General features: G+C 52.8%; 1 protein-coding gene across 9 annotated transcripts in view; it reads right to left on the bottom strand.

Annotated features, from left to right (window-relative positions):
• Window positions 1-220: 220 nt before the first annotated feature.
• The window catches only part of ALDH18A1 (aldehyde dehydrogenase 18 family member A1), a 63,612-nt gene continuing 41,533 nt past the window's right edge, over window positions 221-22,299 (bottom strand). For 8 of the 9 annotated variants that reach the window (XM_076068391.1, XM_076068386.1, XM_076068392.1 and 5 more), the window contains 16 exons: window positions 20,056-20,205; window positions 19,654-19,758; window positions 18,210-18,428; window positions 17,031-17,121; window positions 16,685-16,809; window positions 16,129-16,273; window positions 15,760-15,833; window positions 14,933-15,032; window positions 14,093-14,310; window positions 13,495-13,632; window positions 11,472-11,555; window positions 9,373-9,484; window positions 4,227-4,348; window positions 3,822-4,008; window positions 3,182-3,277; window positions 221-1,007 (listed from right to left, as the gene is read on the bottom strand). In XM_076068391.1, coding sequence (XP_075924506.1) covers window positions 796-1,007; window positions 3,182-3,277; window positions 3,822-4,008; window positions 4,227-4,348; window positions 9,373-9,484; window positions 11,472-11,555; window positions 13,495-13,632; window positions 14,093-14,310; window positions 14,933-15,032; window positions 15,760-15,833; window positions 16,129-16,273; window positions 16,685-16,809; window positions 17,031-17,121; window positions 18,210-18,428; window positions 19,654-19,758; window positions 20,056-20,205 — 2,178 coding nt within the window. In that variant the 3' untranslated portion in view covers window positions 221-795. The remainder of the gene's footprint in view (window positions 1,008-3,181; window positions 3,278-3,821; window positions 4,009-4,226; window positions 4,349-9,372; window positions 9,485-11,471; window positions 11,556-13,494; window positions 13,633-14,092; window positions 14,311-14,932; window positions 15,033-15,759; window positions 15,834-16,128; window positions 16,274-16,684; window positions 16,810-17,030; window positions 17,122-18,209; window positions 18,429-19,653; window positions 19,759-20,055; window positions 20,206-22,299) is intronic. The other variant, XM_076068394.1, reaches the window with a different exon arrangement.

Raw genomic sequence — 22,299 nt, 5'->3', positions numbered from 1 at the left:
ATGCCAACCCCAGCTGCAAGCCATGATGAAATTCTCGCTTGAAAATTTCATCAGTGAGCTGAGACCAGGCCACTGTGGGCTTGAATGGGCTTACAGATGGCACATCTTACAGATAACAAGCTAATGGTCAATGTGCAGATTAGCTACACACACAGCCCAGTCACCACAGACACACACAGGCAAACCACTACCACACACAATCACCCCAACAAGGCAGACCTGAGAAACACAACTCCTTTATTCAGCAAAATGTAGCTTGCGTCATCGTAACAGAGATCTGTCCTTACACAGGCGGACCAGGCACCATCACGCAACTCTCGAGTGAAGGAAACCCGGGCCTGCAATAATTCCCTCCTTCATTCTGCAGTGAGCCCCTCTGCGCTCTCTCGCTCGGAACGGAGATGGGAGTCAAACGTTGCAGCGTTAGCGCCTTGCAACAAATTTTCAGCTTCTCCGACCTGTAACACTACGCCACCAGTGACACACTTGGGCGTGTGACTGAAATGTGTGACACTCAGCTGAGTGACCTTGAGGTGTGTGCCACAAACATGTGGCACACTCAGGTGTGCACCACAGACATGTGACACACCCGGGTTGAGTTTTGGAAACACAGACCACACCCAGGTGAGCGTCAGGCTGGGTGGGGTGTGTGGTGGCACGTGGTGAGTGGTAAGTGTGGGACCTCTATAAACGGTGTGTGATCTCTGAGTGGGGGTGGACTCTATGGGTGGCGCTATCTCTATGGGTGGTGGTGCCATTTCTGAGTGTGGGTGGACTCTGTGGGTGGTGCTATCTCTACGAGTGTGGGTGGACTCTGTGGGTGGTGTGGCGCGCCGGGTGGCACGCCGTGGGCAGCAGGTCCTCGTGCAGGAAGCTGGCGCCATTGTTGTTGAAGGCTGCCGCCGTGTGGCCCGAGCCCCGGAGAAGCCACTTGGTGGTGAGGAGGCCATCCATGCCCACAGGGCCGCGGGCGTGGACACGCGAGGTGCTGATGCCCACCTCCGCTCCTGGAGCAGCAACATCAATAAACTATATAACCTCTGTTTACACCCGTGTGTACAGATTAGTTTATAGTTATAACTGTTCAACCCGAGCTATTAATGCCGTGATGCTTGCATTGCCTTAGTACTGTTCGCAGTTTGGCTTTCTCTGAACTAACACCAGTGGTGAGACAAGGCCATACTGGAGGCTCTCTGGTGTAAGCCAATCAGCTAAAAAAATGCATATATTATTAAAGCATGTTTATTTGAATATTTTGCCACAAGCATGTGTGATAAATCAGTATCAGAATCAGTATTTATTCTGCAAGAATCCGATGTACTATGAAGCTCTTTTCAGAAGCGTCCTGGCCACAAACGATAGCTCAACAAAGTGGCTTATCATGTGGAAATTGTATAGCAGCCAAATACTTTGAACGTGTAATGTTGATTCTAAATGTGGAGGGAAAAACTGGAGGAGCCGGAGAAAAATTCATGCAATCGGGGAGAGAAAGACATGCAAACTCCATTTATAAAGGTGTAGTGACATCGCGAGATGTCACTGTGTAGTGCCGGCCCTAGAGAGGCACAGCGTGCGGTGTAACGACATCGCGGATACCACAGTGGTATGGCTGTAGTACCGGTCCTAGAGGGGCTCGGTGAGTGCTGATTGATAGCGCTGGATTGCACCACGCTTGGCGTGCAGTGTCGGCCCTAAAGGATAGGGTGTGGGAGTGCCGGCCATAGGAATGAGGTTACTAAAGGCTATGGCACTCTGGTTGACCTGAGGGGACATGTGACCAGTTAAGTCTACAAAGGGGCCCCAAGTGGGGGCTAGGGGTGGTCACGTGGTCAGGGTCCAGATCCTGCTCGAGGATTCTGGAAGGTGGTCGTGGCCAAGGGCGGAGGCGGCCACGCCGCAGAAAATATAAGCCGGGTCCCCCAGAGGGACTGACGTTGTTGTTCATTCTGAAGCAACCTTCGTCGACGTCCGACGTTCTACCGAGTCTCCAACACGTGGACCTGGACCCGAACTGCGGTCCGGTCCGTAGTAGCAGTTACGTTGTAATTAGTGTAGTTAGCCTGGTGGTTACCACCATATGTTGTTATTCTGTTAAGGGGCAGTTACCCTGTGTGTTGGTGTTAAATAAATGTGTTGCCTCCAAGAATACGTCTGCGACTCAGTTTAACTCACTACACAGGTATCAGGGTCAGGATCGAACCCACGACCTCCTGCATACCAGGCGAGAGAGATAACATTGTGCAATGCGGCGCATTGACATCACCAACAACAATCGCCATTCGCCAATAAGTGGTGGTCAAGTCACCATGGCACTTGTGCCAGGCTAGGTGCACTTTGAGGTCACGGGACAGACCCAGCAGGTGCCATGAGTTGTGCCTCCTACTGTTCCAACTTGCTGCGTTTTATTCGCCCGATTGTCCGCTCATGGTTGTGAGCGTCACTCCTCTGCCCTCCGCTGTTGGTGGAGGGCGACTGCCTACAATTGCCCAGTAGCATCCTTCACGAAGAGCGACACTCACAACAAAGAGCTACGCGCCAGGCCTGCCTACGCTCCATCGAGGGTTCAACGAGGCTGGATTGTGGGAGTAGTTCACAAATTCTTGAAAGATCTGGTAAGTCCCATCGGCAGGCAAGGCTGCGTTGGCTGGTTCATGCAGCCCATGAAGGACGCTATTGGGCAGTTGGAGGCAGTCGACCTCCAGCAACAACGGAGGGTAGAGGAGCGGCGCTGACTACAACGAGCGGAGTGCCGGGTGGCCAAAACACAGCAAGTTGGCACAGTAGGGGGTGCAGGTGGTGCATCAGCCAGTCATCTCAGTCAACCCATGGCACCTGGGTTTGTTCCGTGACCTTCTGCCAGCGGGCATTCGACACTTCACGTGGCCTTAATGTGCACATAGTCTGGCACAAGCCCCGTGTTACCGCCACTTAGTGGTGAATAGCAGTTGTTATGTAGTGTGTAGTTGCGCGAGTGTAGTTGCAAGTGTGTAGTTGCATATCTGTAGTGTGTAGTTACGAGTGTGTAGTTGCGAGTGTGTAGTGTGTAATTGCAAGTGTGTAGTTGCGAGTGTGTAGTTGCGAGTGCATGTAGTGTGTAGTTGCGAGTGCATGTAGTGTGTAGTTGCGAGCGTGTAGTATGTAGTTGCAAGTGTGTAGTTACGTGTGTATGAGTGTTTCGTACCCAGGCCGAATCGGTATCCATCCGAGAACCTGGTGCTCGTGTTCCAGAACACGCATGCACTGTCCACATGACGCAAGAAGTACTCGGCCGTCTCCTCTGTTACACAACACACGCACACAGGACAATAAACATACAATACGCAACACACTCACCCACACAATACAAAACACACAGCACAAAACACACCACACTACACACATACAGCACAATAAACACACACAGAACCACAACCCACACACATAGCACCACAATACAGTTTAACACGTAGGCTTTATGACACATTTATAAATAACGCGATCTAACCCAAAAACCTTTATTATGAACACCACAATACACACCGCACAATCCACAACCACACAGCACAAAATACAGCACACACACATGCAGCAATATACATAAACACACACACAACACAATATAACACAACACACAGGTGTGCTGTGTATGTGTTGTTGTTTATTATTCTGTATGTTATTGTGTTTATGTTCTGTATTATATGTTATGTGCTATGATATGTGTTGTGTGGTGCATGTAGTGTGGCCCATGTGGTGTGTATGTTGTGGTGTTTGTGTTTTGTAATGTGTGGCGAGTGTGGCGAGCGTGGCGAGCGTGATGAGCGTGGAGAGCGGTGCGGCGAGACCGTTGGTCGTGACGATGGTATCGGTGTGGCCGCTGCCATAGTGGTGGATGTGCTCCACAGCCCCGGCCGGCCCCTCCACGAGCTCCAGGCAGCAGGCCAGTTCCCCGTACTCACGGCGCAGAGACGCCGCCTCCGCAGGGCCAAACGCCAGCATGGAGCCAAACCGTGGTCCCGCGTGGATCACCACCTACAGCCACAACAACCACCACCACAACCACTGCAACATCAACAACCACCACAACATCAACAACAACCATCACAATAACAAAAACACTGTCGCTGTGACCCCATGTCCCCCGTGTCTCTTTGTCCCCGTGTCCCCGTACCCCCTCTGCTCAGAGCGTGTCTACGAGCCATGTCCCCGTGTCTCCGTGTCTGTGTCTCCGTGTCCCTATGTCCCCATACCCCCTCCGCTCGGAGCGTGTCTATGAGCTGGTCGAAGAGCGGTGTGCGGAGGAGCTCGCGGTGGATGAGCAGCGTCTCCATCGCGTTACACGCGGCCGGGTACTCGCACTTAGAGTCGCGCACTGCACACACAGAGCGACACATACAGACAGACAAACACAATAACAACCGCCATTCTCCACTAAGTGGTGGTGGAGCTTGTGCCAGGATATGTGCACGTTAAGGCCATGTGAAGTGTGGAACACCCGCTGGCAGAAGGTCACGGGACAGACTGGGTGACTGGCCGATGTACCACCTGTGCCCCCTACTGTGCCAACTTGTGTTTTATCCACCCAATGCTCTGCTCGTTGTTGTGAGCATTGCTACTCCAACTGCCCAGCAGCGTCCTTCACGAGCCTCCTCCACAGAGGCCGATCTTAAGATTGCTGATACCAGTCATCAGCAAGTCGAATCAGCTCCACATCCTCTTGTACCAAATCACTTCCGCTCATCTCTAGCCCATGCCGTGCCTATTTAGCCCCCTCTATCCAGCAGAATAAAAGCTGTTTTGGCATGTGGTGATTGGGCATGCGGGCTACATGACCCAGCCAACACAGCCTTGCCTGCCGGATGAGCTCACCGATGGGACTTTGTTCAGAGCTTGCAAGGATTTGTGAGCTCCTCACACAATCCAGCCAGCTTAAACCCAGGATAGATCATAGGAAGGGCACATAGTCTTACCCGGGCCTGCTCACCATCACAAAGGTCCTTCATAATAAAGGTTTTTGGGTTATATCGCGTTAGTTATAAATGTGTTGTAACCCTCCACCACCCGACACGGCCAATCAGCAAAAAGGTGTCACGTTGACAAAAGACAAATAGTTCACTACTTTAGCCCACCGGTGTGTTGAAGAGTGAATCCACAACATTTACAGTTTGAGTACGACGTTTCGCTGGTAATTTCATCCAGCATCATCGGCCAATTCGCCAGAATGGAGAACCCCTCACTTGCTCCCGGTCTTAAATAGAGCAACAGCAGAGTGACGTCATCATTGAACTAATTCAGGTGCAGTGATTTTAGTCGGGGGGGGGGGGGTATTGTAATTATATAATCGATTGATAATCAGTCAATGGTGGTGGAGCTTGTGCCAGGGTATGTGCACGTTAATCTAATATTTCTTTGGTGTTCTTTTAGTCTTATGCTGATGTTACGTCCCTTCTGTCCAATATAGCATCTCCAATATAACACAACTGTCGGCAGTGGCAGAACATGCTTGTCAACAAGGACACTCAATTGATTTTGATAACGATGAAGTGTTGTGCAAAACTAATTATTACTGGCAAAAACTAATTAGAGAATCCATTGAAATTGAGAGAAATAGAAATAATTTCATCGCTCTGACATCTACAGGCTTAGTGCGGCCTGGAAGCGTATTATTAAATAATACATATTACAATTCCTTATAGGGGAAACATACTAATTAACTGATTACTAACGTAGCATATAACCAGAATAACACATTACAACGAATGACTAATCTACAACTCATTACTAATCATAACCATTGACTGATTATCAATCGATTATATAATTACAATACCCCCCCCCCCCTCTGCCTCAAATCACTGCACCTGAATGAGTTCAATGATGACGTCACCCTGCTGCTGCTCTATTTAAGACTGGGAGCAAGTGAGGGCTTCACCATTCTGGCGAATTGCCCGATGATGCTGGATGTAATTACCAGTGAAATGTCGTACTCAAACTGTAAATTTTGTGGATTCACTCTTCAACACACCGGTGGGCTAAAGTAGTGAACTATTTGTCTTTTGTCAACGTGACACTTTTTGCTGATTGGCCGTGTCGGGTGGTGGAGGGTTACGACACATTTATAACTAACGCAATCTAACCCAAAAACCTTTGTTATGAATAATATTGGTCGCGAAAGCCTACGTGTTAAACTGACAAAGGTCCTTAATGATTGTGAGCAGAATCAGGGACTCTGAAAGCACAAAGAACAACCCAGAGACCAGGCCTACTGATGGCATCATAGGCCTTGACCAGGTCAATAAAATAGAGATGTAGGTCTTGTTGAAATTCCCTACACCTCTGTTGTAGCAGACGGACAGACAATATAACATCCGTGTAGGACCGCCCTGGTCTGGAACCACATTGGGGCTCCGCAAGCCTCTTTTCAGCGTGCCTGGCAAGGCGATGTTGAGTAATCCTGGCCAGAACCTTTCCCGGCACACTGAAAAAAGAGATTCCCTTGTAGTTGTTACAGTCTGTGCCATCCTTTCTTTAAGAGGGGGACCACCAGGGCATCCTTCCAATCCTGCAGAACCCATCCAGTGTTCCAGACTGTTATTATGATGTCATATAATGCAGTCTGCACACAAAAACCACCCTCCCTCAGCATTTCGCTTGGGAAATCATCTCTGGATGGCCTTCTTTACTTCAACAGATAGCATTTCAGCCAGCCACTCACAGGGGGTGACAACTTCCAATATTTGTGGCACAGCAACCTCAGCAGGGTCATCCCCACTTTGCCCTAAGTTTTTGAGGCCGAGGGATTTCTCCTCCCCAAAGACCTCACAGAAATGCTCAGGAAATCTGCAAACCTGTTCCTGGGGGTTGGAGATCGGATCACCTTTATTTACCCTAATGATGGTTATGTGTGGCGCTGCAAGTATTTTCTTATGGAGTTAAAGAGTGATTTGTGATCGCGGGCTACCGAGGCAGACTCCATCTCCTCAGCAACCTGCGACCACCACCCATCCTTCCAGCGCCGCACGGCTCTCTGAACCTCCGAGTGAGGGCTGTGATAAGCCTCGTCATTCTCTGACGTGGGATGCTGTAACCGATGAGAGTGGGCCTGTCACTTTTTCTCAGCCAGCCAGAACACCTCCTCTGTCAGCCAGGGTTTCTGGGGAGGTGTGGGCCGTGTACTCAAAGGAGCCATTGCAGCTGGAAGAGCCACAGTCCTATACCTCGCCCATGTCCCCTTGGCATCAGGAGGAGGGGAGGACGATGATGAAATTCTCGCTTGCAACTTTCATCAGGTAGCTGAGACCAGGCCGCTGTGGGTTTGAATGGGGTCCTGGATGTACATCCACCATCGGAGTGGAATAATGGGAGGCGCATCTTACAGATGACAAGTCATGGTCAGTGGGTAGATCAGCTCCACTGTAGGTCCTGGTGTCATAGGCCTGCACCCGCTGTCACTATATAGTCCAGCAGATGTTCTTGCTTGAAACCCGGCGTTCATTCATTGTTGTGAGGATAGGCCGATGCTGGAACAGCGTGTTGGTAATTACAAGCCCATGGGCTGCACAAAAGTCTAGCAGCCTCCTACTGTTGTTATTGAGCTGATCTGGCCCATGCCTTCCAATCACTCCAGACCAGGTGCCAGCATCATGACCCACTCGGGTATTAATGTTATTCCTCGCCTATGGTTGTTGGGAAGGTGAACCCAAAGTAGCCTAGGGCTTAGAGCTTCCCACACCTCACCGCCACGCACCCACACACCCTTCATTATTTTGCTCAGAGGAACAGCCACTCCCTGTTGTTTGGCAGTCTCCTGCCCCAAGTAGAGGGCTGTCCACTCTTCATGGTGGCAGGAGGCAGAGCTAGTACACCGGACCTCCTGAATACCGCAGAGATCCAGACGGTACCAGTTCAGCTCCCAACAGAGGAGTGGCAGCCTCTCCGCTGCAGTGAGCGTTCGAATATTCCACGTGGCCACCCGCAATGGCTTTTTGCTGTTTCTGGAGGAACCCCAAGGGTAAGAATTCAATCTCCTGGCTCCACCAAATGGAGTTTGGCCAGTAAACGTCATAGACGCCTGTCTCTCCAGGGCCTATGACACAAGCTTCGTTCTAAATTTTGCACGTGGTTTAGTGGTAAATAATTGAAGGTGGAGGAGTTACCAGCCCCTCACATCCATCCAAAGTCCCCGTTTGACCACTAGGTGGCTACAAGTGCCATGAAGCGGCATTGCCGTTTTTGGAATTGAACTTCCCTACATAGCATTGCTAACAATGAGCATGTGTGTGCATCCAAGAGGAATTTATATCTGGTAGAGATACAATAAGAGGCTGATCAATGCCCAGGTGCAGTCGAGGGATGGCTCCCTATTGGTCAACCATGTTATGTATGCAGATGATCTGATGATTGCTGCTCACTCAGAGGAGTTGGAGGCGCTGCTGCTGAACCTGGAGCGTGCCACTAAGAGGTGGGGCCTTACCATCAGCCCCACCAAAACTAAGCACCTGCCTGGGTATTTTGTGTCACCAAACACTTCACCTCCTCAGCTCCCCATTGGTGATGAAGCAGTTGTGGAGAAAGTGGAGAGTTTCACATACCTGGGCAGTGTGCTTATGACCAACTCCGGTTTGACAGCAGAGGTCTCACTCCAAATCAGCCGGGCGGCATTATCTTTTCATCGGCTGCGTAACGCTGTGTGGAAGCTACCTGGTTTGTTGCTTCGCACAAAGCTTTGGATCTTCTCAGCTACAGTCATGCCCTCCCTTCCCTATGCTTGTGAAACGTGGACCCCTCTAATTGAACATCTGCACCAATTAGAAACATTCAGGCTGGCCTGCCGACGATCCATCCTGGATTTAACCAGGCTGGATTGTGTGAGGAGCTCACAAATCCTTGAAAGATTTGGACACATTACCATCAGTGAGATCATCCGGCAGGCAAGGCTGTGTTGGCTGGGTCATGTAGCCCGCATGCCCAGCCACTGCATGCCGAAGCAGCTTCTGTTTGGCCGCATAGAGGGGGCTAAACGGGCACGACATGGGCTGGAGAAGAGATGGACTGATGTGGATTGGGAGGATGTGGAGCTGAGTGGACTTTCCCCAGACTAGTACCAGCGGTGTCGAGAGCTGCTCGCGTTAGACACTACTGGGCAGTTGGAGGCAGTCGCCCTCCAACTGGGCAGTTGGTGGCAGAGGAGCGATGCTTACAACAACAAGCAGAGCACCAGGTGGCTACAATTCCAGTAATATCAGTCAGCCAACCCATGGCACCTGGTTCTGTCCCATGATCTCCTGTTAGCACACCTTCGACACCGCACGTGGCCTCAAAGTCACTTAGTGGCGAATGGTGAGTATTGGTTTTGGTTGGTGTGTCTCAGAGGCGTAGGGGGACCTCTGTCTGTACCTATCTTAAGCGCAGTGTCCGTGTCCGCGTCCTTGTCTATGTACACGTGGCACACGCCCTCGCTGTGTCCCAGCACGGGGATGCCACGAGCAGCCCGCGTGATGGAGCTCACCTGCACGCAGAGTGGCACATTGCGGACGGCCAAAGCACACGCTCATTCGCGCGCGTTCATTTCACTCGCGCGCGTTAACTTGCCTTCACTTGCAGGCGTTCACTCGCTCACGTTCACGCGCGTTCACAACAGTGTTCATAGGTGTTCACAGACACCCTCCTATGAGCGACCGCTGTACGCCGCCCTGTGTTGGGGCACTCGAGGAACTCCACCTCAATGAGGAAGTTACTCTCGAGGTAACCTGCCACACGTCCCACGTGGCCACCCTAGCCCCTTTGCCAGTCCGTCAGCGACTACGAACCCAGCGAGCTAGTGGAGGCCCAAACACTCTTACAAACCTGCGAAAAAGACCGCGCAAAACTCAGCCCATTTAACCACCGAGCTACGGCGTAAAGGGAGTCAACGCCACAAGAGACATTAACGGCATGGAACAGACCCCCCACGCATGGGTCGCAGCCTTCTCGGCCCAAACTCTGCTGGTACGCTCCACCAGTACGTTCTCTCCCTCGGGGGCCCATTGCCGATTCCTCACCACCCCCCCGTCCCCCCCCGCTAGGCCCCGGTCAAGCTGAGGCCAGCAGGAAGCCCCCCCCACCCCCCACCCCCCTCGTGAGGGAGGGTTCTACTCCCCCCATGAGCAACGCTCGTCCAGCCCCTCTTGGCCCCCTCCAGCACGAGGCACAAACGGCTTCTCTGCCACAGTCAGCCCAGACAGCCCAGAACCCCCCCCCACCACCCCCACCCTCCCCACCCCCCACTACCAAACCCCCACCCCCCCAATCAGAGTTCCCTCCTAAGCCGCCCCGAGGTCGGTCTCTGAACTAAACTATTTTTTATTTTACCAGGTGTAAGGCGAACTGACCTATTAGCGCTTCCATTTGAAGTTTTTTTGGGTTAGATCGCGTAACTATGAATGTGTCATCAAACACGCACCACCCGACACAGCCAATCAATAAGGTTTGTCACGTAAACAAAGCAGTGCTAATTAGTTACTAGTTCAGCACACCGGTGTGTTGGACACTGAACCCACAGAATTTACTATTCAGGTACCATAACGTTTTGCTGGAAATTACAGGCAACAGCTCCAAGTGACTTGGCCACACAAATGATAGCCCAACGAAGTTGACTTATTATCACATGGAAATTTATAGCGCAAACTCCCAAATATACAGAAGGCGTCAGGCTCGGGATTGAACCCACGACCTTCTGTATAACCAGGTGAGGTAGTGAACATCTCCTAGCCACTGTGGCACCCGCTCAGAAGCCTCTTCACTGTCCTCAATCTCCCCCTCGACCGCCGACGTGTGGGGATGGGCCGCGAGCTCTCCACCTGACCTCAGCTCTCCCTGGCCAAGCTCCAGGCCCCCAACGCACCCCCCCTGCATGTAGGTGTGGTGAGCCCTTAGGGTGAGGGAGGCAGGGATCAGCCGACGGTTCTGGATTGCCTCTCGCAACCCAAGTTGACATTCTTCAAGGGCCACACAACAGCTCTGGGGAGGGCCTTGCGCTCCTGGCTCACCTCATGCGTATCAAGCCTCGCTCCTCTGCAGACATTCAATGCTTACCAGATGGACTTTTTTCTAAGCACCCACAATTAGAAACTTTATACAATGAAGAAATGGCGGCCGCCGGGTGTGCGTGCGTTAGGGGTCAAACAGGTCCTGGGCCTTACCTAGGTCGATTCAGCCTCAAATGAGCATCTTGTGCAATGTGTTAACATTGCCACTGGGGATACAAAGACGGCCGGTCGTGGTCCTGGCCACCCACCCCCTCGTGTGCTAGTGCAGCCTTCACAGGTGCTCGTTAACAGTACTTGCCCCAACAGTCTGTTAAGGTTAAACGGGGGATCTTTGTTTTTGGGTATGTGTACGAAGGTTAGGGTTGGGGTCGGGGTCAGGGTCTGCCACTGTCCTGTGTGTCAGGGTCTGGCACTGTCCTGTGTGTCAGGGTCTGGGTCAGGGTCGGGGTCGAGCACTGTGGTGTGTACCAGAGACGAGGAGCCTCGAGGGATGATGAGGTCGACGAGTTTGTCCATCCGGCAGAGATCGCTCACCTCCTCGCGGGACGACACCTACACATGCATACACGGACACGCGCACACGGACACAGGCACACACCAATACGGACATGCATGCATACACACACGTATACGGAAACGCACACACAAAGACACACACATGGACACGCGTGCACACACGGACATGTGCACACAGAGATATGGACATACATTTACACACGCACGCAAACACACAGACACACATGCACACACGCTTGGACACGCGCACGCACAAAGACAAAGATATGAACATACACATGTACACGCACACACACGGCAGATGCAGATACAGATATACTCCCACACCGATGTGGCCTACACAGGCAGTTGGGGAAAGTGCCATGATGTTGGTAGAGTGCATGAGGGAGTATGTGTGTCTATTTGTGTGTAGGCGTGTGGGGAGCGGTAGTGTAGTGGTTAGCGCACTGCGCTACCAACCCGGCGACCAGAGTTCGATTCCCGCTCACGGCCAACACCAGTGACAATTATCTGAACTGGTTCTGGGCCTTCGCTCGGTCGATTCAGCTTCAAACGAGTGCCTGGTGCGGTGTGTAAACATCGCTACTGGGGAGACAAAGGCGGTCGGGCGTGGTGCTGGCCAACCATCCCCTCGAGTGACATACCAGCCTTGACAGGTACTTGCTAACATCACTTGCCCCAACAGTCTGTGAAGGCTACGAGGGGGATTCTGTGCCTTTCGATTTAAAGCTTTCGTGACTGCAATGATTCATCTTCTTTGGTTCTTTCGGTAAAGTCACGTAGAATGATAATAAAATAATAAATTGATAAAATAAAATAACACAATAATATTCTCACGACGTTTCGGCCACAACACAATTTCAACCGAGAAGATGGATTTAGGCTTAGTAACCACTGGAAATATGTTTTAAATCATTTCTGTTCTTAATTAATTGTATTTTTACGATGACCTTCAGACCGCAGCTCTTTCGCCAGCATTGCCTCTTAATACCTCTCACACCACGGTTAATGGTATAGTTTTACAACATGGAGCATACTAGGGCCTCGCAGCTGTCTCTCTCCCCCTCCTCTGTTCCGACCATGGACGAACTCGTCCGTCTGAACGGGGCCCGTAGCTATTCGTGGTGCTGAAATTTGAGGGTAAGAATCCACCCATTTTTTCGCCATATAGCATTGTGATATATAACGACTTATTGTTGGTAGCTTAGCTGATTGGAGAATATAGAGTTTATTGATAACATGAAGGTAATTTATATTTTAGTTTTTATTGGTTCACTATATAGTACTGTGAACAGCTCAGATGTGTAGTCATTTCTGTGACCAGTCACTAGCTAATCACTCAGTTGTTTCAATGCTGGATTCGCCTAGTTATTTCAATGCTAAATTCTCCTGTTTGATTTGTACTAAGGGCCTCGGTGAATGTGTATGCTCTGACTTTAACGTAGCTATTTCTGCAGCAGGTACAAGCTCTATTTCTGCAGCAGGTACAAGCTAATCACTCAGCTATCTCAATGCTAAATTCTATGCTAATTCCATTGTCAAGGGGTGCCTCTGCGGATGTGTATGCCTTAACTTAGCTATTTCAATGCTAAATTCTATGCTAATTCCTTTAACAATGGGTGCCTCTGCGGGTGTGTATGCTTTAACTTTTAACATAGCTATTTCTGTGACCAGTCACAAGCTAATCATTCAGCCATTTCAATGCTAAATTATATGCTAATTCCTTTGTCAAGGCGCTTTGTTCCTCTCACACAGCTTAAAGGCCGTATCTGAACGTGGCTCTTTCACTCCAGCGCTGTCCTACCAGACAGTCTCGCCCCCCTTCACCTGATGAAGGCCGCTTGTGTTGTGGCCGAAACGTCGTGAGAATATTATTGTGTTATTTTATTTTATCAATTTATTATTTTATTATCATTCTACGTGACTTTACCGAAAGAACCAAAGAAGATTCTGTGTCTTGTTTGTATGTGGGTACCAGCTGCACCGCTGCGGACGCGCCGTGCAGCGCCAGCGCCTCCTGCGCAAGCGCATGCAGCACCTGGTTGGACCGCGTCGCCTCGCGCCCACCCTTCAGTAGCAGCCCGTTACCCGTGGCAACCGCCAGCGCCGTCACCTGCATAACCACACAACCACAACACACAGATGCATATCCATATACACCTATATAACAAAGGCAAAGATCCCCCGTATTGCCTTAACAGCTGTTGGGGTAATTGCTGTTAGCCAGTAGCACCTATGAATGCCGGCAAGGCACACGAGAGGGTGGGTATCCAGCACCACACCTGAACACACACAGGTACACACTTATATACGCACACTAAGTGGCGGTGACGTCACCACAGGCTAGGTGCACCTCGACGCCACGTGAAGTGTTGCAGGCTGCTGGCAGGTGCCATGGGTTGACCGACTGAGATGGCTTGCAGATGCACCACCTGCGCCCCCCTACTGTGCCAATTTGCTGTGTTTTGTGGCTGAGAAAATTCGAAGTGCGCTCGCCTGCAACCCCCCCATGCCCCACTCCTCCCCCCGTCCACCCCGTGCCCTGCCCCGTCCCCCGTGGAGCCAGAACTCACCTGAGGCAGGCAGTCGGGGCGTGACTCGAAGATGACGAGGAGAAGGCCGATGGGAACCGTCACCTGCTCCAGCTCCAGGCCCGGGGCGAGCAGCGTGCGGCGCAGCGCACGCCCCAACGCCGTCGTGGACGCCACCGCGATTTGACGCAGCCCGATAGCCAGGCTGTTCAGCTTAGCAGTGGAGAGAGCAAGCCTCTTCAGCAGGGGCTCGGCCAAGCCTGCTCCACACCACGGGGAATACACAAGCCACAACGTGGCACACACCGGCACGTCAACACTCACCACAGTACACACCGGTACGTCAACACTCACCACAGTACACACCGGTACGTCACACTCACCACAGTACACACCGGTATGTCAACACTCACCATAGTACACACCGGTACGTCACACTCACCACTATACACACCGGTACGTCACACTCACCATAGTACACACCGGTACGTCACACTCACAACACCACAGTACACACCGGTACGTCAACACTCACCACTATACACACCGGTATGGCACACTCACCACAGTACACACCGGTACGTCACACTCACCACTATACACACCGGTATGTCACACTCACAACACCACAGTACACACCGGTACGTCAACACTCACCACAGTACACACCAGTACGTCACACTCACCGCACCACAGTACACACCGATACGTCAACACACACGGGACCACAGGAGTGAGAGTGAGGATGAGTGAGCGTGAGCGAGTGAGTGAGTCAGCGAGCGAGCGAGTCAGTGAGCGAGCGAGTCAGTGGAAGTGAGTGAGCGATTGTAAGTGTTAGCGAGTGAGTGAGCGAGTGAGCGAGGGTGATGCAGATGCTGGCACCGGTGGAGGCCGCCGCCTCCAGGTCGACGCGGTTGGCTGCCAGGATCTCGTCTCCCCTCTCGGTCAGCAGCTCGGCCAGACGTACCACGATCTCTGCCCGCTACGACACATAGCAGCGTCACACAAAGACAAGACAAAGACAATGATCCCCCGTGTAGCCTTAACAGACTGTAGGGGGCAAGTGCTGTTAGCGAGCACCTATGAAGGCCAGCACGGCATACAAAGGGGTGGGTGGCAAACATCACGCCCTACCACCTTTGTCTCCCCAGTGGGGATGTTCACTTCACACACTGCACCAGGTACTCATTTGAGGTCTGAGTCGACCGAGTGGAGGCCCATGACCGGTTCAGATAATCGTCACTAGCATTGGCCGTGAGCGGGAATCGAACTCGGGTTTCCAGGTTCGTAGCGCAGCGCGCTAACCGCAGCATCACACGCACCCAGCATCACACAGGAGCATCACGCATGCAGTGTCACGTGAGCGCAGTGTCGCATGTGCAGCATCGCGCTCGCAGCATCACACAGCTACAAACGCCACATTCACACCACATATTCCCCATCACACACACACCGTACACACCTTACACACACGTATGGTCTGTGCGTGTGCATGTTAGCGCAGGTGCGTATGTCAGTATGTGTCTGGGTGACTCAGCCTCAAATGAGAACCAGTTGCAGGGTGTAAACATCGCCACTAAGAAAACCAAGGCTGCCGGGCATGGTTCTGGCCATCCACCCCCTCGTGTACCGTGCCGGCCTTCATTAGGTGCTCACGAACAGTACAGAGTGTGTTAAGGCTACACAGGGGGTCTTTGCATATTGTTCACCTGCTCAGGTTGCAGTGTGGACAGCTCCCTGCCTGCAGCTCGCGCCAGCTTTGCCTGAGTCTCTACACTCATCCCTACACATCGCCACCATCATCAATATCAATCATTAACATCACCACCATCATCACTACCGACATCATCACTACTAACATCACCATCATCATCACTACCACCACCATCATCACTATCATCATCATCGCCACCACCATCATCATCACTACCATCATAATCATCATCACAACCACCACCCCCACCATCATCATCACTACCCCAATCACCACTTCCACCATCATCACTACCTCGATCACCACCATCACTAACACCACTATCACCCCCTCCTTCTCCAGCCCCTGCACCTGGTTGCCATACCCTCGGGCTTGACCTCGGTGAAGAAGGTGCCGACGCGCTTGCCGGCAACGATGTCGGTGATGACGTGCCCAGTCACCTTGGGGTTGGTGCCATTCGCAATCACCACGGCGGTGCCGCCCTGCAAGGCCCACAGCGCAGCCTTCACCTGCACCCCGACACCCACAGAGATGCACGGAGACACAAAGATACAGACGCAGACACCCGCAGAGATACACAGAAACCCAAAGAGATACATAGATATACACAGAGACACATAGAGATAGAGAAACACCCACAGAGACTCACAAAGACTCACAGAGCTGCACTTGCGAGAGGACCAGCCACTGCGATGTTGGGCGGCCGCTACGGAAGCAGCAGTCAGCCATGGCCGGCAGAGCCACCGGCCCGACACCCACAACCTCATCACCCCGTCACTCCACTACCCACCACGCCACCACCCAATATCCCACCACCCCATTCCCCCATTGACCCATCACCCCACCACCGACAACCCCACCACGCCATCACCCCACCATCCCACTCCCTCACCACCTCCCACCACCCCCCCCCCCGTCACCTTGGCTTCCATGCCCCCGACGCCGACACGAGACTTCCCCCCGAAGGTGATGGCGGCCGCCTCGTCCGGGTAGAACTCATCCAGCAGCCTGGCGTCCTCAGAGTCAGGAGGGCTGTCAAACAGCCCTGCACAAACGCACACACAACCACCTCGTCAACGACACGTCCTTACCATCAACACGCCTCATCACCACCACCTCGTCACCATCTATACAACTCGTCACCAGCACCTCATCATCATACACCATCAACGTACGTCATCGTGGTTATTGTGGTGTTTGTTGTGGTGGTGATTGTGGTTATTGTGGTAGTGGTTGTTGTGGTAGTAGTGGTGGTGGTGGCCGTACCCTCGACGTCAGAGAGGACAATGAGGAGATCAGCCTCCATCTCCACGGCGATCCTCGCCGCCAGACTGTCATTATCCTGCACGCTGATCACCTATACACACCACACACACCCCGACAGACATGCTGTAACCTACACTCCACACCATACATAGCACAGCACATAACACAGTCCCCATTCGCCAGTCGGTGACAATGACATAACCAAAACTCTTTTGCCAAATAAAGTTAATTTTGAGACGTTGTGACAGGTTCATGGAACAGACCCAGGTCGTGCCATGGGTTTATCGAGACGACTGTGTCCCCTACTGCACCAACTTGCTGCATTCTTGATGCCCGGTGCTCTGTTCGTCATTGTGAGCGTCGCTCCTCTGCCCACTTCTGTTTTTGGAGGGTGACTGCCTTCATGAGCTTCCTCTTCCTCCCACGACCAGCACTCATCCTTGCAGTGGCGTACAGCTCCCTGAACCTCTGATCGAAGGCTGCGGTAAGGCTGCATATTGTGTGGCTGTAATGGGGAGGCTATGGCTGTGTACCCAACGCAGCCATAGCAACTGCACAAGCCACAGTCCTGAACCTCACCCATTTTTCTTCAACATCAGGAGGGGGAGGGGACGAGGCCAACCCCAGCTGCAGGCGATTAAATTCTTGCTTACAACTTTCAGCAAGTCGGTACCAAGATATTGTGGGTTTGAATGGGGTCCTTGGTGGGCACCCACCACCAGTGGAGGAATGGCAGGCGCATCTTACAGATGACAAGTCAGTGGGCATATCAGCTCCACAAACATTTCACGTGACCAACCGCAGTAACTTTGTGCCGTTTCTGGAGCGTTCAGTCTCCTGGCTCCACCCATTGGGGTCTGGCCAGGAGTTTCCTACGGCACAAGCTTGGATCCTTTATACGTGACTTTCTGGTAAATGAGTTCAAGGTGGAGGGCTCGCCAGCATCTTGTGCCCGTCCACAGGCCCCGTTGGCCGCCGTGGCAGCTACGAGTGCCATGAGGGGAACGGCCGATTGGCATCGTCCCAAATGGCATTGCTTACAGCCACGACAGCATGACCGACCGGCAACCACCGAGGTCAGGGGTTGTTTCTGCAATCGCACGCACATCGTGCAGAGCTTGTGCCAGTGTGTGTGACTGTTGCGAGTGCTTGCGATTGTGGGTGGTTGTGGTGGCGCACGCCATGCGGTTGCGTTGCGGTTGTTGTTGTTGCCGTGGCGTTGGCGGGGAGGCCGTGTCTCCGCACCCCGGCGAGGTCCCCGCTGGGCTCAGGTGGAGGGGCCACGGCGTCATTGGCGTTGATGATGGGGACAATGTTCATGGCCAGCAGCTCGTCCAGCGTGCCACGCAGGTTAAGGCGCTTCTGCTGGTCGTGGAAGTCCAGGTTCGTCACGAGGATCTGAGATACAGACACGGAGACACGGTGACACGGTAAGAAGAAGACAGAGACACGGTGAGATGGAGACAAGATGGTAATGGTGGTTGTGGCTGTTATAAAGTTGATCATCGATTATCTGGCTTCCAACAGTATCCGGATGCATAATACTGTGTGGAAGCTACCTGGTCTGTCGATTTACACGAAGCTTCAGGTCTTCTTGGTCACGGTCATGCCCTCCCTTATCTATGCTTGTAAAGATGGACCCCTCTAATGGAACATATGCACCGGTTTGAACCATTCAGGCTGGCCTGCCTACGATCCATCTTGGGCTTAACCAGGCTGCATTGTGCGATAAGCTCACAAATCCTTGAAAGATCTGGACACATTCTCATCAGCGAGCTCCTCCGGCAGGCAAGGCTGCATTGGCTAGGTCATGTGGCCCGCATGCCCAACTACCGCATGTAAAAAAATAACATTTTACCAGATAAGGCCGACTGAGCTATGAAGCTCTTTTTCAGAAGCAACCTGGCCATAAATTATATCTCAATTAAGTGGCTTATCGTGTGGAAATTTATAACAGACAAATACTCTAAATTCATGTTTTTAAATGGAAGGAAAAACCAGAGGATCCAGAGAAATATCCACGCGACCACGGGAAGAACATGCAAACTCCAAATATAAAAGCATCAGGGTCGGGATCGAACCCACGACCTCCTGTATACCAGCAAGGTAGTTCACATCTCACCACCATGGCACCCTAAGCAGCTGCCGTTTGGCCAGATAGAGGGGGTTAAATGGGCACGACATGGGCTGGAGAAGAGATGGATAGAGGATGTGGAGCTAAGAGGACTTGCCAAATACTGGTACCAGCGGTGTCAAGATCGGCCTCTATGGAGCAAGCTCGTGAAGGACGCTACTGGGCAGTTGGAGGCAGTCACCCTCCAACAACAACAGAGGGCAGAGGAGCGACGCTCACAACAAAAAGCGGAGCGCCGGGCAGCTAAAACGCAGCAAGTTGGCACAGTAGGAGGTGCAGTTGGTGCATCTGCCAGTCATCTCAGTCAGCCAACTCATGGCACCTGGGTCTGTCTCGTGACCTCCTGCCAATGAGACTTCACGTGGCCTCAAAGTGCACCTGGACTGGCACAGGCGCCGTGATTACGTCACCGCCGCATCGTGGCAAATAGTGGGTATTGGTATTGGTGTTGGTGCTGTTGGTGGCTATGGTTGTGGTGGCGGTCGTCACCTGTGCGGAGCAGATGCTGTACTGGGTGAACATCGCCTCGTAGAGCGCCATGAGGCCGCTCTGCCCCGCAGCAGCACACGCACGAGCCTCTAGCACGGGCACTGCCTGCACCACCACAAAAACCACAATCACAAATACAACAACCAAACAGGTTCACATGTACACGCCTCCAGCACGGGCTCCGCCTGCACCACAACTACCACAACCCCTACAATGACAACAACCACGTTAACAACAAAAACAACCACATTCACAGCACGGCGTTGAGCTGGATGTGGCTCGAGTGCAGTGCTTGGCACACGCTTTGTCTCCGCGTGCCACCGTGTGTGTCGTACGCGTGCCACCGTGTGCATCAACGCGTGTCACCGCGCGTGTCACTGTGCGTGTCAAAGTGTGTGTCACCATGTCCTTGAGCTGGTTGTGGCTTGAGTGCAGCGCTTGGCGCACGCTCTGAGACAGGAGGATCTCGTGGCGCAGGCGCTGCTTGCCGAAGGCGACGGCGCCGCTCGTCACGATCAACATTTCACAGCCCTGATTCTGCAGCTCGGCCACCTGCACACACGCACGCACACCACACACACCACATAGTGAATACACACCCCAACGCACAGTGCGTACACACTCACCACACACACCGCACAGTATGTACACACTCACCACACACACCGCACGGTACGTACACACTCACCACACACACCGCACGGAGCGTACACACTCACCACACACCGCACGGAGCGTACACACTCACCACACACACACACTGCACAGGACGTACACACTCACCACGCACACCGCACGTAGCATACACTCACCACACACAACGCACGTAGCGTACACAGAGCGTACACACTCACAACACACACCGCAAGGAACGTACACACTCACCACACACACCGGACGGTACGTACACACTCACCACACACACCGCACGGAGCGTACACCCTCACCACACACACCGCACAGAGCGTACACACTCACCACACACACCGCACGGTACGGACACACTCACCAAACACACTGCACGGTACGTACACACTCACCACACACACTGCACGGTGCGTACACACTCACCACACACACTGCACAGTGCGTACACACTCACCACACACACTGCACAGTGCGTACACACTCACCACACACACTGCACGGTGCGCACACACTGACCACACACACCGCACGGTAGGTACACACCACACGCACTGCACGGTGCGTACACACTAACCACACACACTGCACGGAGCGCACACACGCACCACACACACTGCACGGTACGTACACACTCACCACACACACCGCACGGTACGTACACACTCACCACACACACCGCACGGAGCGTACACACTCACCACACACACCGCACGGAGCGTACACACTCACCACACACACACCGCACAGGACGTACACACTCACCACAAACACCGCACGGAGCGTACACACTCACCACACACACCGCACGTAGCGTACACACTCACCACACACACTGCACGGTGCGTACACACTCACCACACACACTGCACGGTGCGTACACATACACCACACACACCGCACAGTACGTACACACTCACCACACACACCGCACGGAGCATGCACACTCACCACACACACCGCACGGAGCGTAGACACTCACCACGCACACCGCACGGTACGTACACACTCACAACACACACCGCAAGGAACGTACACACTCACCACACACAACGCACGTAGCGTACACACTCACCACACACACCGCACAGTACGTACACACTCACAACACACACCGCAAGGAACGTACACACTCACCACACACACCGGACGGTACGTACACACTCACCACACACACCGCACGGAGCGTACACACTCACCACACACACTGCACGGAGCGTACACACTCACCACACACACCGCACAATACGTACACATTCACCACACACACCGCACGGTACGTACACACTTACCACACACACTGCACAGAGCGTACACACTTACCACACACACTGCACAGAGCGTACACACTCACCAATCACACTGCACAGAGCGTACACACTCACCACACACACTGCACGGTACGTACACACTCACCACACACACCGCACAGAGCGTACACACTTACCACACACACCGCACGGTACGTACACACTCACCACACACACCGCACGGAATGTACACACTCACCACACACACCGCATGGAGCGTACACACTTACCACACACATCGCACAGTACATACACACTCACCACACACACCGCACAGAGCGTACACTCACCAAACACACTGCACGGAGCGTACACACTCACCACACATACACCCGCATGGTGCGTACACACTCACCACACACACTGCATGGTACGTACACACTCACCACACACGCTGCACGGTGTACGCATTCACCACACACAACGCACGGAGCGTACACACTCACCACACACACCGCACAGTACGTACATACTCACCATACACACTGCACGGAGCGTACACACTCACCACACACACCGCACGGTACGTACACACTCACAACACACACTGCACGGTACGTACACACTCACCACACACACCGCAAAGAGCGGACACTCTCACAACAAACACTGCACATAGCGTACACACTCACCACACACACCGCACAGAGAGTACACACTCACCACACACACCGCACAGAGCGTACACACT

Source organism: Petromyzon marinus, chromosome 21 (genome assembly GCF_048934315.1).
Source record: "Petromyzon marinus isolate PM22_M1 ecotype Great Lakes invasive population chromosome 21, UKy_Petmar_22M1.pri1.0, whole genome shotgun sequence".
In the NCBI taxonomy this organism is placed as follows: Eukaryota; Metazoa; Chordata; class Hyperoartia; order Petromyzontiformes; family Petromyzontidae; genus Petromyzon; species Petromyzon marinus.
Note: the sequence above shows the minus strand (reverse complement) of the source record. Positions and strands in the feature narration are given on the sequence as shown.